This window comes from Corvus kubaryi, unplaced genomic scaffold (assembly GCF_017639235.1).
Source record: "Corvus kubaryi isolate FWS band 111438036 unplaced genomic scaffold, C.kubaryi_AGA036_p1.0 37152, whole genome shotgun sequence".
In the NCBI taxonomy this organism is placed as follows: Eukaryota; Metazoa; Chordata; class Aves; order Passeriformes; family Corvidae; genus Corvus; species Corvus kubaryi.
The window spans coordinates 713,325-729,644 of record NW_024581040.1 but is presented as its reverse complement, the minus strand read 5'-3'; the positions used below and the strand labels follow the sequence as shown (position 1 = coordinate 729,644).

At 54.1% G+C, this 16,320-nt stretch overlaps 2 protein-coding genes across 4 annotated transcripts in view; one reads left to right on the top strand and one right to left on the bottom strand.

The window, feature by feature from the left end:
* Positions 1-5,903, top strand: part of WNT3 (Wnt family member 3) — a 44,509-nt gene extending 38,606 nt beyond the window's left edge. Inside the window, exons 3-4 of the mRNA XM_042021617.1 lie at positions 1,329-1,594; positions 3,424-5,903. Of these exons, the coding sequence (XP_041877551.1) occupies positions 1,329-1,594; positions 3,424-3,903 (746 nt within the window). The 3' untranslated portion in view covers positions 3,904-5,903. The remainder of the gene's footprint in view (positions 1-1,328; positions 1,595-3,423) is intronic.
* Positions 5,904-7,611: 1,708 nt separating this feature from the next.
* The window catches only part of NSF (N-ethylmaleimide sensitive factor, vesicle fusing ATPase), a 74,843-nt gene continuing 66,134 nt past the window's right edge, over positions 7,612-16,320 (bottom strand). For 2 of the 3 annotated variants that reach the window (XM_042021615.1, XM_042021613.1), the window contains exons 20-21: positions 9,668-9,723; positions 7,612-9,081 (exon numbers count right to left, since the gene is read on the bottom strand). In XM_042021615.1, the coding sequence (XP_041877549.1) occupies positions 9,027-9,081; positions 9,668-9,723 (111 nt within the window). In that variant the 3' untranslated portion in view covers positions 7,612-9,026. Of the gene's footprint in view, positions 9,278-9,667; positions 9,724-16,320 lie in introns of all 3 variants that reach the window. The other variant, XM_042021614.1, reaches the window with a different exon arrangement.

Below are 16,320 nucleotides of genomic sequence, written 5' to 3'. Positions count from 1 at the left end.
AAAGAGCCTTTGTCAGGCTGGAACACCTCACTGCGAGCCGGGACCTTCAACCGGTGCCCGCAGCCCGCAGTGCTCCCAGTAAAAACAGCTGGTGAAAGATCCCCAAGGAAAAGCTCGGTAGGTAGAGAGTGGATCCCTGCTGGCTCATAGGAGATGGGAAGGGCAAGGAGGGAAGAGTTTGAACTGAAAGGAGATGCGAACCTCAGCGGGGTGCTGCCGGCACAGCCAGGACTGAGCAGCCCTGGTCGGGGATCCCACTTGGGAGTTCCCCGGGCACATTCCCGCAGCTGGCACCCACCCACAGCCACCTCCCCTGAGCGCCTGCACGGGCTGACATCAGCTCAGCTTGGAAAGCCTGGCTTTTGGGAGCCTGACCCAGCTCTGCAGAGAGACTGAGGCTGGGGAGAGGGACCTGCTGTCCCAGGACACGAGGCGAGAGCAGGGCAGGGCTGCAGGGGACAGCTGAGACAGTTAATGGCTCCTGCTCTGGAAGGAGGGGACTGGCTCCAAGGTGATTTTCTCAGCAGAAATTCCTGGCTTCATCCCACATTCACTGACAATTGTCCTGATGATCCGATCACGCTACACCCACGAGGCAGCTGGAACCCTCCAGCCCAGGCACCACAGCCCTGAGCTCCGGCCTCCAGCCCCTGCCAGTCTCCTGCACATCAGCACGAGGTTGGATTGACTCCAACATCTGCTCTGGATTTAGAGACCTAAAGTCTCCATCCTTACAGCCGGGCTGAAGCGCCCCGGTGCCACTGCCCAGGGAGCTGCACTTGTGCAGAGCTCTGAGCCAAAAGGTGTCCCCAGGGAGACCCCAGGGTTCTGAGACAGGGACTGTGCTTGGGAGAGCCTGGGTCAGCGCAGCCCCCGAGGCCAAGGGTCAAAGGCCTGTTCTCCCACAGTGTGTCCTGCATCACCTGGAACCTCTCCCCAGGCCACTGAGCTTCTCCCCCTCTAACCCCTGGCATGGAGCCCCTCTCTGTGTTCCCAGGCCAGGAATTACTCCAGTAACTCTCTCCTGAGGCCCCTCAAGCTCCTGCTGATGCCATGTTCACCCCTGAGCACCCATGCTGGGTCAAATCCTGGATCCTGTGTTTGGGAAATGCTGCACGTGTGACCCCCAGAGCTGGAGTCTCCCCCCTGCCCCACCTCCTTCCACCCAAGGGCGATGTCGGCAGCTCCCGCTCCAGGAAACCTTCATTAACAAATTACTAAAATAACTTCTTGCTTTTCAGTGAGGTTTAGGTGCTGCTGGGGGGGGTTGGGAAGGAAAACACCAGTGTTGCACTGACCAGTGACCCCCGGGCTTGGTGTCTCCGCAGCCACACGAGAATCCGCCTTCGTCCACGCCATCGCCTCGGCCGGGGTGGCCTTCGCTGTCACCCGCTCCTGCGCCGAGGGCACCTCCACCATCTGTGGCTGTGACTCCCACCACAAGGGACCCCCGGGGGACGGCTGGAAATGGGGGGGGTGCAGCGAGGACGCCGACTTCGGGGTTCTGGTGTCCCGGGAATTCGCAGACGCGCGGGAGAACCGGCCGGATGCGCGCTCGGCCATGAACAGGCACAACAACGAGGCCGGCCGGACGGTGAGTGTCCAGTGGGGACAGGCTGAGTGTCCAGTCCTGCATGGATGGCCCAGTGCGGCTCCTCCTGATGGAGCAGGACCACAGGAACTCCCAGGCTGGGGCTTTCTAGGATTATTTTCCAGGGCACGGCATTTCCTCTCCCTCCAAATGGACAGGTGGGGTTAAGAAGAGCTGAAACACCCCTTAATTCCAGTGCAAACAGAATTCCTGAATGGTTTGGGTTGGAGGGACCTTAATGCCCATCCAGTGCCACCCCTGCCCTGGCAGGGACACCTCCCACTGACCCAGGCTGCTCCAAGCCCCGTCCAACCTGGCCTTGGGCACTGCCAGGGATCCAGGGGCAGCCCCAGCTGCTCTGGGCACCCTGAGCACCTTCCAAGCCTGGGCACAGAACCCAGCCCAGGTCAGCACCGGATGAAGAGGACTTTCCTCCCAGTGCCTCCTTCCTGCATGTTCCCTGCTATAACATTATCCCACCCTGTGATTCCTTGGAGTGGATGATAGTTGCAGCCCTGTCCAACTGGAATATTCCATTCCATTCCATTCCATTCCATTCCATTCCCACAATCAGAAGTTATCTGGGCCTCTGCCTGCCCTGGGTCATTTGCAAACCCAGTGTGACCTTTCCAGCAGTGCCCGAAGCAAACACTGAGACAGGTTTTCCACATCACAGCAGATAGAGGTGGAAGGAGAGAAACCTGGCAGCTTCCAGTACAAAAAACCCCCACCAAACTCCAGACTTTATTCAAAATCTGATTATTTTGCTCCGCACAAAGGAGATTTTGGTGAAGAGTTCTGTGTGTAGATTCCCAAATTCCCACACTTTTTAGTACAAACTGTTGGGCTTGGGACATAAATGAAGGGTCATTAGCAAGGAGAGGACAGGGATCTGTCTCCCTCCACAGGGCTCAGAGACATCTCCAGCCCTCGGCTCCTCTGGGCTCTGACTGTCCACACACAGCACAGGAAGGACCCCCACAAAAGGACCAAACCTTGGGATTACATTAGACTGGATTAGAATAGATTGGACTGGATTGGTCTGGATTGGATTAGATTAGACTGGATTGGATTAGATGGGGTAGATGATCAGAGCAGCTGCCCACCTCAGCCGTGCTTTTCTAGTGTGATGTCTCTGTCTGGAGATCATTAAAGCTCCTCAGCATCTCCAACCGGCCCATGCTCACAGAATCACAGAACCATAAAACAGGCTGAGCTGGAAGGGACCCATCAGACTCATCAAGTCCAGCCCCTGGCCCTGCACAGAGACCCCAACAACCCCACCCTGGGCATCCCTGGCAGCGCTGTCCCAGCGCTCCTGCAGCTCTGGCAGCCTCGGGGCCGTGCCATTCCCTGGGGAGCCTGGGCAGTGCCCAGCACCCTCTGGGGGAAGAACCTTTCCTTGAGATCCAGCCTAAACCTCCCCTGACACAGCTCCAGCCATTCCCTGGGTCCTGTCACTGGTCATGAGAGTGAAGAGATCGGTACCCTCTGGTGCCCCTCATGAGGATGCTGAAGACCTCAGTGAGGTCTGACCTCAGTCTCTTCTCCAGCTGAACAAACCAAGTGCCCTCATAAGACCCCTCCAGACCTTTCCCCATCCTTGCAGCCTCCTTTGGACACTCTCTAATGGCTTAATGCCTTTTTAATATTACCTTTCCAAATTATTTTAATATTAATTAATAGTATTTTTAATATCATTTAAAACTACCCCCAAAACTCAAGGTGAGGCTTCCCAGCCTGAGCTTTGATTTAAACCTGGGTGGCCCAGGCAGGTGATGGAAAGCAAACACTGAGTTCCACCCTGCTGACTCCCTGTTTTCCCCGCACAGACCATCCTGGATCACATGCACCTCAAGTGCAAGTGCCACGGGCTCTCGGGGAGCTGCGAGGTCAAGACCTGCTGGTGGGCCCAGCCCGATTTCCGGGCCATCGGGGACTACCTGAAGGATAAATACGACAGCGCCTCGGAGATGGTGGTGGAAAAGCACCGGGAGTCCCGGGGCTGGGTAGAAACTCTCAGGGCCAAGTACGCGCTTTTCAAGCCGCCCACAGAGCGGGACCTGGTCTACTACGAGAACTCCCCCAATTTCTGTGAGCCCAACCCGGAGACGGGCTCCTTTGGGACGAGGGACAGAACGTGCAACGTCACCTCCCACGGCATCGACGGCTGCGACCTCCTGTGCTGCGGGCGAGGCCACAACACCCGGACTGAGAAACGCAAGGAGAAGTGTCACTGCATCTTCCACTGGTGCTGCTACGTCAGCTGCCAGGAGTGCACGCGGGTCTACGACGTCCACACCTGCAAGTAAGCACAGGTGGGTCTGCACTGGTGGAGGTGGCTCCAGAGCAGGGCCCAGGGGTCCAGCAGCCCCGTGGTCAGCCCCACACGCGGCCTCACAGTGCAGAGGACGGCACAAAACTCCTGATGGCCCCGGCCAGGGCACGCAGCCACACCCAGGGCACGGGAAAGGCTCTGGGCACCTCACCCACGCAAGGTGTGACTGCTGATCCCTCGGGCAGGGGCAGGACAGGGAGAGCAGGGACAGGACAGGCTGCCCAGGGAGAGCAGGGACAGGACAGGGAGAGCAGGGACAGGACAGGCTGCCCAGGTGACAGCAGAGACCAGGGACAGCAAAGTCCCAGCGAGGCACAGCCACACGAGGCAGAGCTGCTGCCACAGCAGCCCCCCGAGCTCCCAGCTCTGTCCTGCACCACAGGTCCAGCCCCTGCAGGCACCAGCACAGAGGGTCAGGTGGAAATGGATTTTTCAGAGTGAAAGCTGGGCAAACACGGGCTCCCCCAGCTGCTGCTGTCCTGCTCTCAGCAGATGTGGTGGGGAGAGGAAAGGAGCCCCCACGCCAGCCCAGCTCCCTCCTTCCTGCTCCGAGGTGATGCTGGAGAACCAAACCTGCCTGGGCACACGAACAGAGCCCACGGGTGGGCTCTCCTTCCCCCTCCCTCTCTGCTCCCCACAGCCCCACATCTCCTATAATGCCCTGAGGAGGACGTCAGGAAGCCAGAGCCCAGAGCTGACCCTCTGGCCCTGGCCCAGGACAAGAGCAGGGCACAGGGCACTGCTGCCACCTCTTACAGGGGACACAGCATTGCCCCAGCCACCTCCTCACTGTGCGGCTGCCCAGGAGAGGATTTGAAGGATCAGGGCAGTACCTATTGACTAAGCATTCCTTAACAGGACTTTACACCCCAGAGGGAGCTCAGGGATCTCTCTGGGGATGGGTTACCTGCCAGGTGAGCTGCTGCACCAGCTCTGAATGTCAGAGATTCCAGGGAGAGAGGAAATCTCTGTCCCAGCCTCCCTCCCACCAGACAGTTGTGGTCCCACAGCACAACCCCAGGCAGGCCCTTCCCCTCCCATGGGGTTTACTGAGCTGGCAGCAATCATTCAGGAAGTCCCCCCAAGCACGGAGGCTCCATGCCATGAGCAGGGATTTGGGCCCCCCCCCACATCCCACAGCCCATCCCAGAGCAGCAGAACCAGTGTTTGTCCCCCACCTGCTCCCCAGGCCTCCCTGAGCACATCCCCTCTCCCTGGGTTTTACCTTGTCCAGGACTACTGACCCGTGAAATTAAAAAATAAATACTCCCCCTGTCCTGGTGGGCTGCAGGACCAACAGCCCCCTTCAAACACACCCCAGTCAGTGAATTCCAGGGAACCGTGGCCACTCGGGCTGTGGCTGCTGCTCCACTCACTCCTTTCCCCAGGGAATGAGCAGCCCCTGGAGCTGCACAGAGCAATAAAGGGGTGAGACCCCTCGCAGGGAGCACGGGAGGGCCCTCAGTGAGAACAGAACCCCAGGGCCCTCCCGGGCAGAGCGCCAGGACGAGCTCCAGACCCTCCTTGCTCCCGAAAATTGAAATCCCAGAGAGCTCCAAAAGCCTCCCCCAGCCGGAGCCACGACGTCCTCTGATATGCATCTATTTAAAGTATGTATTAAACCCCGTGTCTGGAAAGACTCCCAGAACCCGACTTTAAACAAAATCCCTTCTTTGTTTGTTTGTTTTTTAATCAAGAAAAGGTATTTAATATTAAATAGAACATTTATTGCCTTGTAATTATTTTACTGTAGCCAGGTATTCTAGCACTGAATGGGAAGATCTTTTTCCATCAATCTGCTGTATCCAAAGTTTTGTATAAAGTTGTAGAGGTCGATTTTTTTTTATTTTATATTCAGAAAATTTCTCTTTTTATAAGCATTATTTATTATACAATGTATATACTTGAGTTAACTAAGATTATATATTATATAAATATATATATTTGGAGAAAAATATATTTCAACTTCCATTTTTTGTGGTACATCATTAAAGAAAAGGTAAAAATTCAAAAATATGCACTTGCCAGCTTGTGTGGTTTGGCTCTGAGGGTGCTGCTGAACGTCTACAGAGGCCATGATCCAGCTGTTTATGGACAGGGACAGCCATGGAATCACGGAATCCTGGAATGGTTTGGGTTGGAAAGGACCTTAAGGATCACATAGTTCCAACCCCCGGGCATGGGCAGGGATATCTGTTACAGGAATCAAGACAGTGATGGCAAAAAGAAGATATTTTACAGCTGAATGCTGAGATTTTGATTGAGGGAGTGCCAGAGCACAGTGTGCACAACTGAGATTCAGCACAGAATCATGGAACCCTTGGGGCTGGAAAAGACCTTTAAGATCATCGAGTCCAACCATTCCCGGCACTGCCGAGGCCACCACTGGCCCCTGTCCCCAGGTGCCACATCCACACGGCTCTTAAACCCCTCCAGGGATGGGGACTCCACCCCTGCCCTGGGCATTTGTGCCAGGACTGGACAACTTTTCCATGAAGAAATTTCCCTATTCCCCAACCTAAACCTCCCCTGGCCCCGGCTGAGGCCGTTCCCTCTCCTCCTGTCCCTGTTCCCTGCCAGCAGAGCCTGACCCCCCCGGCTGCCCCCTCCTGTCAGGGAGCTGTGGAGGGTGAGAAGATCAAATTAAGCAATGGATCAGAGCAGGCTTTAGGCTTGGTACACTGCCCACAGGCACTCACAGGCTGCCACTGCATCACCTTCCAGTGCTCTGGACAGACCAAGGCCCAAATTTTCTCATATAAAAACCTCTTCTCCTGTCCATGAATAATTCTCAGCGTGTTTCTGCAGCATCTCCTTCACATTAGCAAAGCTTTTAAGTGCACACAATTTTCCACTGCACTGGCCTCAAATATGCCTGTCTGAAGGGCAAAATAAAATACAAAGTCACTCAGGATTCTTGCCCTGATCCCCAATTTACATGCAAAGCCATCCCACGGATCCATGTGCACGGACAGGGTGTCTCTGCTGGTGCCACCACCACTGACAACTAACCAGAGAACCTGACCCATGGAGGGCTCTGGGCTTCACAGCTCCGGGGTGAAGCTCTCCCTGTCTGCCCACCTGCCCCAAACCTTCCTGACCCCACACTGTGCCCCCATCAAAACCCTTTCAGATCTGTCTCTGGCCAACAACTGTATTTCAGGGACACATTTCTGGAAGGTTCAAGATGAAACAGGGCAAGGAAGGGGGTGAAGAGTTTGGCCCTTACATTGAAAGCAATATTGTGCATTTATTATCCGTTTACAGCCACTCTGCCAGGAGGAGCCATGGAGAGCACACAGGCAGTGGGAAGGTGCTGCCCTTCCCTTGTGCCACCTGCAGGAAACATCTCGGATGGAGATCTTAGAACAGAGGTTGGAATGGGTGGGATGGCACACCCAGCAGCCCACCCTGGTTTTCCAGCCTTCCCCAGGTGTGGGATGCCCACACACAGACACACGTGGGGCCTCCTCAGCACTGCAGGGCCCACAAAGCTCCAGAAGGGGCTGGACCAGAGTCCTCTCACCAACTTCTTTAAGAGTAAGAGGGGCCAGCTATCCAGGCTGGGGTAAATTCAACCCATCCATGCTCAGGCACACACTGAGCACCCCTGTGGCAGCAGCAGCCCAGGAGCAGCTCTGCTCCTCACACACACCAGCACCAGACACAGATGGCACCCAGGTCATCACAAGGAGTTGTGCTTTTTATTGAATCCATTGAATGTGCAATTAAACCAGATATTTATTCATCAATATAGTTCTGGACACAGACACAATCAGGTTTACATCATTTACTCTGAAATGTAAGTTACTGTGTGCTGCTGTCACTCGGACTGGCAGAGGGAAGGGAGGAACAAATAAATTCACAAGATCATACACAAAATGAGAGGGAACCACCACTGGGACTCACAACAGCATCACAACACAACAGCACTGCCAGAGGAGCAGAGTGGAGTGGCTGAAACACTCCAACTGCTGTGAGCACACACTGAGGACAACAGTACCTCCACCTCGGCCTGGAAGGACGTGGGGCAGCCTCCTTCCCTGGGAACACCCCTCTGGATACCACTGCTAGCCCTTACAGTGGGTCTGGTCAAGTTTAGGAAGCTACACTGACTAAGATCTGCTAAATGGCTTTGATTTCATGCCCCACCACACTGAGGTATGTTCCAGGAACTTTATGGAAGGAGTGGAGCCCAGGGGGAGCAGCCTCAGGACAGCGTCTCCCTGAGGCCACGGGAGCTGGGAAGGGCCGCGGAGCAAGGTTTGATACATTCCTTTATTTCAGTGCAAAAACATGGCAACACACATCTCGTGCACCTGCAGAGCTTGGCTTCCTCTCTGTCTCTAAGGAGGAGTTTCAACCTTTGGTAACATGGCAGGAAAAAGGGATAAAACGAGGCTGGAGGATACCAGAGCTGCCAACTACAGGAACTCAGGAAGAGCTGGAGGCTGGAACCAGCATCTCGAAAACTGTTGTTGAATTAACAAGATTTGATGCCTTAAATACTGGATTTGGAAACTTCCTCTACTCTGATCAACACTTCCCTGCCCTCTTCCAGTGCCCAGTGCCACCAGCAGTGTCCCATCAGGCTCCAAAATACCTGGATATAAATAAAGTGGACGCAGCATCCAAGCAGCCCTGGAGCTGGACTCCTGTGGGCACTGTCTGTGGGGTGTGGGTCTGGCTCAGAGCTCAGTGAGGGGTGTGATGACACCACAAGAAAGCCTTCACCTGACCAGGGTAAGACAGAGCAGTGCTTCAACATCCCTCCACCAGACCAGCAGGTTTATTGGAAGCCAGGATCTCTCTCCGACCGCAGAATGCTGGACACAAGTGAGGGTCAGCCCCAGACCTCACAGGACATTCCCCCCTGCTCACCCCAAAATGCAGCCTGGCTGCACAGAGACAGAAGCACAGTGTTCTAGGAGACACTTCCACATGACATCAGAATATTAAAGACAAAGAATAAAGATGCTCTATTGCACTACACATGCAGGTTCCACGTGGGGCTCTGGGGAACAGGGGAGCGTTTCACTTTGTCCAGTGTGTTGAGCACAGAAGAGTAAAGATCCCAGTGTTTGTTCTCCAGGTTGGTCACTTTTCCAGCTGTTGATCTTGCACTTGGTCCACCATCAGTCTAGGGTAGGGACTTTTGCAAAAGAAGCCAAATCCATCAGGAAAGCATCATGCACATGTATAAAGCATCAAGCACACACTGGAACCCACTCACATGTAGCCAGGATAGATAGTGGTGTGAGTTTCCCCAGCACAGGTACTGCCCTACATGTACATCATTCTCTAGGAAATGCCACTGTCCCACTGGGCTCAACTACTCCCTGTAGCACCTATGAGGAAAGAGTAGGACATCCTTCTCTCAGACAGGAGACACAAGAAATCAAATTCCAGATTTCAAATAAACAGCTGGATTTTAACTCTAGCAGAATCTCTTTTGATTTACTTTAGTTAAAGAAAGGTAAATTTTGGCCCATTATCTCATGGACACTTTAAAGTTAAGGGTAAATTCAGAAAAGCAGAGAATTCAGGCATGCAGGTTCCCAAACTTCCAGGACCTCCTCCCTCCCAAATTCCTGTTAAGAACTGATCTGGTGCAGCTCTGACAATACAGAGGGGCCAACAATGAGAGCAGACACACCCCACTGCAGGTTCCCCTCAGAGCAGCTCGTTTCTGAGCAGAAAGGAGAATTTAAACACTGCTTTAAAATAAAAGTACTTACGTTCCTTCTTCTCTCAGAAGAGCCAAGAACTTTTTCACTCGATACTCAGGATCCATCTAAACACCAAACAAACAGATCCCCATTAGTGCAATCCTGCAAGCAGCCCAAAAGGAAAGCACAGAATCCTGGAATATCCTGAGCTGGAAGGGACCCACAGGGATCACCCCCAGTCCAACTCCTGCCCTGCACAGACACCCCAACAACCCCAGCCTGGGCATCCCTGGCAGCGCTGTCCCAGCGCTCCTGCAGCTCTGGCAGCCTCGGGGCCGGGACCATTCCCTGGGGAGCCTGGGCAGTGCCCAGCACCCTCTGGGGGAAGAACCTTTCCCTGAGATCCACCCTAACCCTGCCCTGGCACAGCCCCAGCTGCTCCCTGGGTGCTGTCCCTGTCACAGAGAGCAGCACTGGGGCCACAAAGGCTGCTGGAGCTGTGTTTGCTTTGCTGGGCAGGGACCAGCCTGGCTCTGCAGGCGTTCTGGAGCTGCCAGGGCAGGCACAGCCCTGCACCACGAGAAAAGGTGACTGGCACAAGCTGTGTGTGTTCACAGGGCAGGAGATGGGAGCATACACAGGCGCTGTTTCCATGGCACCTCACACCCACACCCTGCTGCCAATTCCAGCCAGGCCCACTCCCAGTCTGCTTCCATCTGCCCCTTCCCAGAACTGGGGCAGCAAATTAAACAGGAGAAAAGGCACTGAGGATGTTCTGAGTGCTCCTTTCCCCCAGAGCTGCAGCACCAGGGCAGGGCAGGGGCAGCACAAAGCTGAGCCAGCACAAGGCTCCAGAACGAGCAGCACCAACGAGTGCTGGGGATCCATCAACCAGGAACAGCCCCCAGGGAGCAGCCCTGCCTCCCCCAGGACAGGGGACAGGGGCAGCAGGGAAGCTGGAGGAAGGGCTGCTCAGGAGAGACTCAAGCTGCCACTGGAGGACACCAGGTGTAGCTGGATCTGTGCCCTGTGCTGGTGCATGGCATTGCTGATCCTCTCATGGAATGACTCCAGGGAAATCTTCCTTAGATTTGCACCAAAATACAGTGAGTGAGGACTAGAAACATTTGGAAATCAGAGGCTGCTGGTTGTCAGAGTCTTTGGCATGTATTCCAACAGCTCTTGTGTCCTAGAAGCTCCCACCTGGGTTCCCTCTGCAGTCTCCACCACCGTCCCATACCTTCACCTCACTGTGACAATAGAGGGGGTCCATTCTGGGAATACCCAGTACATCAATCTATGAAGTCAACTTCCAGTTCCATCACCCACTTGGCAATAGAGGCAAGTCTCTACTTAAAACATAAACCTGAGACTCATCCTTGGAGGGGGGAAGCAAAGTGTCAGCCTTTGCCCTGGCCTCCCACCAGCCAGGCTGAACGTGGGCTCTGGATTTTCTCCTTCACATTTAACATCCCTAAAGAAAAATTTCTTCCCATTCCAGATGTGAAGAAGCCATCTATTTAAAACTCTGACTGCTGAAACAGAGGGCAACACAAATGCCTTCAAAAACAGCTCAGAAGAAAATAAAACCTAAACCAACAACAGTGTCCCCAGCAATGTGGGGGAGAAAGAGCCAGCAAGAATTTCTCCTTTGTGCTAAGAAAAGCCTCAAAATGTAAAACTTCCCATGGCTGTGAGATAGGAGAGCAAGGCCAGTTCCTCAGTACCAACTGCTGAGCTACTTTTAGATCAGAAAAATAAATTCACTGAAACAAGAAGATTTAGAGGAACTTCCTGAGACTTGCTGAGCATTTCATTTGGGGTTGAAGCAGCAAAGAACACTGGCAATAGTCAGGGTCCAGGAAGAGAAGAAAGGTCAACACCCCCCTCCTACAGAGTTTGGAATGTGAAATACCCAGGGACTGAGAGGGGCTGTGGTACCACCAAACAGGAGACCAGAGAGAGGGTCTCTGCAGGGTCCCTCCAGCCTAAATCTTCTCCACAACCTCTCCCAGTTGACACCTGGCTACCAGGAAAAGCTCCTCTGTCACTGTGCCAGCTCTCCCGTTTCTGTGGGGGATGTGGCACTTGGGGACATGGTCAGTGGTGGCCTTGGCAGCGCTGAGGGAACACTCAGGGGGCTTTCCCCACCTCAGTGACTCTGTGGTTCTATCAGAAACGCTGAAGGCAGCTGGGACAGGAGCACGTGCACATGAACCCTGAGCTCTGACTACCTGGACATCCCCTTTCTCTGGGGGCATCCACAGGTACAATCCACACCACCAGACCCAGCACGGGACCCTCACCTGGCAGAGGGTCCCGAGCCTTCCCCACCAAAGGGCTCTGCTCTGCCCCCGTGGCTGATCCTGCTGCAGCAGGAGGTTGGACTGGATCAGAGAACACCCTGAGTGGGAAGGGACCCATGGGGAAGGATCATGGAGTCCAACTCCTGGCTCTGCACAGACACCCCAACAATCCCTCCCTGTGCATCCCTGGGAGCTCTGGCAGCCTCGGGGCTGTGCCCATTCCCTGGGGAGCCCTGGGCAGTGCCTGACACCCTCCCCTCCTTTCCCAACAGCCAACAGATGAGACCTTCAGGTGCATTCTGACCTCGTTTATCCTGCAGTCCTGTGACACCTCCAGCTCCCTTTCTGAATTTCTGAATGTTCCTGGAATGGCAAGTGCTGGATAAAGCCCGACCCCAGCTCCAGGTGGGTCCATGAACAAAGTGTCATTTCCAGGCCAAACACAATGGACTGAACACCAGACAAGCAGCTGGGCCCCAGGAGCTGGGCTCAGGGGCAGAAGTCCACGTGTGCCCATGTGCCAGGCATCCCCCTGGGAGCCAACAGTCCTTAACCTCCTGAGCAACCAGCGGGGCTGGGGCCAGGCACACCCTGAGCCTGCAGGGGACACGGGATCAGGAGAGGGGAGTCCTGCACCCGCTGGTGGTGCTGCCACTCAGCCAGCCTCGGCTGGAGGGAGACCAGCCCCACACACACCTCATGCAGTTCAACAAGGGAAATGCCGGCTCCTCCACCTGGGCAGGGACAGCCCCACCACCAGTACAGACAGCTGCCTGGAAAGGGACTCCTCAGACAGTCAGAGGGTGTGTTTGTAGGTACACTCAATGTGTCTGCTTCTGAAAGGGCTTCTTCAGAGCAGATGCTGAGATGAAACCTTAGGAAACCATGGGAACCCATCCCAACCGGGAAATAACAAAGGTTCAGCCAGGGAGTTCTGCTAAAAACCCAACATGATCTCACAGTTTTATACAAACAAATCTCTTCGTCCTTAGAAAAGCTGTTCTAAAGCCACCAGCTGGAATTCAAACTTGCCAAGGCCAGTGCTCTGCTTCCCAAATGGAAGATACTGCCTCCTACCCCTCTCCACCTGGACACCGAGTCCATAACCTGCACTGGCTCCTGGGGAGGAGCAGCATTTACCTGCACACGCAGCACCTTGTCCAAAAGACCACAGCTGGCAGCTGAAAGGCCACAAAGACTCAAACTTGATCAAATTGCTTATTGAAAATGCAGGCACAAACCCCAGAGGCTGATCTGCCCGGGAAGGAGCAGAAGATGGAGTCAGCGGAGCACAGAGGAAGCAGGTTCAGGATTCCTGGACAGACCCTCTGGTGCTCTGTGAAATGGGAAGTGCTGCTGCCAAACTGGGGGGAAGATTTTCTGGAACAGCAGCATGGGGACTGACTCTGTGACAGAGCTCAGAGGGATGGCAGGAACATGGATGTTCCTTCCTGGCTAGTGCAGCATCCTCAGGACATCCAGGACCCCTCAGGAAACAAAGGAACTGAAGGGAGGTCGTTAATCTCCAGTCCAGAGAAGGAGATCCTCCACCACGATGTGACAAGCCCTCAGTGCTCCCAAAAGCCTGCCATGAACCCAAACCCTCAGCATGTCCAGGTGCAGTGTTTGGTTTAAAATAAAGCAGGCAGGATCGTGGGGTGATCTTTCAAAATAAGTTCCAATGGAAGTTAAGATACATTGAACACAAGCAGCTTAGATTAAGTTTTATTTATGCTGATTATTTATGCTAAACAGAAGTTACCAAATCAGGAAACCCTGGAGGTGCCAGAAGGGGCTTTCTGGAACACTGCCTGGCTCATCCAGGCTCCTGCTCCAAGGAGGAGAGACCTTGGCTTTGGGAGTGCTGCCAGCAAGGTACAAGAGCAAAAAGACAGGCAGGGAGAGGAAACAGGAGGAACCAGCCCCCAGCCATGAAAAGAGAAGGTTCAGGTATCCAGCAGTACCCAGGGCAGAGTGAAACCAGCATGGGACCCAAGAGCCCTGGAGGTGGCCCTGTACTGCAGCCAAGGCCACTGCAAACACTTGTGGATTCACGTGGCAAATCCTGAGTGCATCCAGCGATCAAAGGCTTCATTTGAACAAGAACAGAACCATATTCCAGGATACTCAGTGTACACAAATTACCAAAGTATGTGACACCAAACACCAGCAGCTGGCATTAAAGCAGGCCAGGAAGAGCAATAAACAGAGTTTGGGGGAAATTAGGCTGCCAGAACATGTGGGGTTACACAGCTCATAAACAAGGTGACAATTCACCCAGGGCACCACAGCAGTTCAGGTACCCCAAGAAAGGATTTTGATATGGAGGGTCTGGTTCAGTGTGACTTTTGTCTGAAACACACTGGAAGTCATTTGACCAGCTCAGGAATCCCTGCAGAGAGCAGAGAGTGGGGTCACTGCTTTAACAAAACAAAACCCACCATTAGATTCAGAGGAAGACACTGTGCACGTTTTTTATAAAGAATTCATTCACCTGGCATCCAGTCAGCTGAGTTCTGAGAAATTTCATCCATCACTTGGAATTCTTAAGTGATTTCAGATTGAAATCTCCTTCTATAAAGCTGTGGTACAACTCAGTGAAAACAAGATCCAGTGCTGGACTCCTTATCTGGTGCAACTGTGCTTTCCTCTAAGAGCCTGGCAGATCCGAGCTCACTGGGTTCCAGTGCACCAGATCCCAGCTCTGATCAGTGAGAGCCTGCACTGCTCTCCTGTATTTATAGCAGTTCAGCAGATGGAGTCATGGAAACACCTCAGACCTTTTGGAACAGAGCTGGTTCATATTTAGCTGCCATATGCTGTTACCTCTGCTATTACACAACCACCTGAACCCAGTGCCAGAGCAGGAACCCCCCTGCTGCCAACCCTCCACGAGCAGCAAAGGGACACCCTCAGTGGCTCTCGGGACAGTGGCAGCAGTTTGTGTTCAGTGTGTCACAAAGGGCACAGTCCCAGCTCTGCCTGTCCCCTCCCAGCCCGGCTGCTCCTGGGCTCACCACCACAGCAATGGTCAAAACCAATGCCCGAGAGCAGTTTGCCTGCACAGCCCCGGGGGGTGAGGACTCTGTCCACAGCGTCACTGCTCATGGAGTGGGAATCATGGAGTGGGAAGGGACCCACAGGGATCACCCAGTCCAATTCCTGCCCTGCACAGACCCCCCAACAACCCCACCCTGGGCATCCCTGGCAGCGCTGTCCCAGCGCTCCTGCAGCTCTGGCAGCCTCAGGGCCGGGACCATTCCCTGGGGAGCCTGGGCAGTGTCCAAACACCCACTGCAGGAAGAACTTTTCCCTGATCTCCATCCCAAATCCCCCTGACACAGCTCCAGCTGTTCCCTGGGTGCTGTTCCTGCTCACAGGGAGCAGAGATTGGAGCTGCAGCCCCCACTGAGCTCTGCCCTCAGTCTGCTCTGCTCCAGCTGAACAAGTGACCTCTGCTGCTCCTCCTAGGGCTTCACCTCCACACCCTTCACCATTGCAGGTCCCTCCGTTGGACACTCTCTAATTCCTTTCTATCCCTGTGATATTGTGGTGCCCAGAACTGCCCCCAGGGAGTGGAACGGGCACAGGGGCCAGGCTGGGAACAGGGCTGGGGTCAGCATTCCCACCCATCTCCCAACTCAGAACTGCCCAGGATTTACAGAACCTCCACCTTCAGCTTTGAAAACAAGCAGCACTTCAGGTGAAAGCAGCACAAGAACACGTCCTGGGTCAGAAGAAGGGACCCATTGTCAGGGCTCAGGGAACGGGAGCGTGGCAGAGCCCGGCAGTCCCCGAAGGCCGGCACCCCTTAAATCCACTTAATACGTGTGAGCAATGACTTACTGACTTGCCTGTAGGTATGGAATTAAAAGCCAAGGAAGAAGAGGAAAAGTAATCTAGATAAATGACTTTATTCCCTGAGGTGACATCCAGTCAGAGCATATCCTTAGCGCTGAGCAAGTTTTAACAGAATTGTGAAGAGTGAACAGAGGGGTACATGACTTGTCTGCCCTGAACTACAAGTCTCTTCACTTCTGCCCTGCCTCTGCAAGGAAGATCTGAGGACAGTTCACTCAGCTGCACTAAATCCATTTGATGTGAGCAGAGGGGGGGGCTGGGGGAGCACTGGGATGTCAGGGGAGGATTAGGGCTGCACCCTCAGCCCGTGTCAGCATGAGCACGAGCTTGCTGGCTGGCTCCAGGCATGGGTGCTGCTGCGGGGGAGGGCTCAGAGCTGCATAGTTCTACCCTCTGCAATTATTTTCTTTAAAGTGCTGAAAGTGGAAAATAAAGAGAAGAGCAGCTGAACAGCCTGACAGATTTATCTTCTTCAGGGAAAGAGCACATACACCTGCACAGGCACCTTCTTTAAAAAAAACCCGAGGTGATTGCTATCTGCAATCTTAACATGCT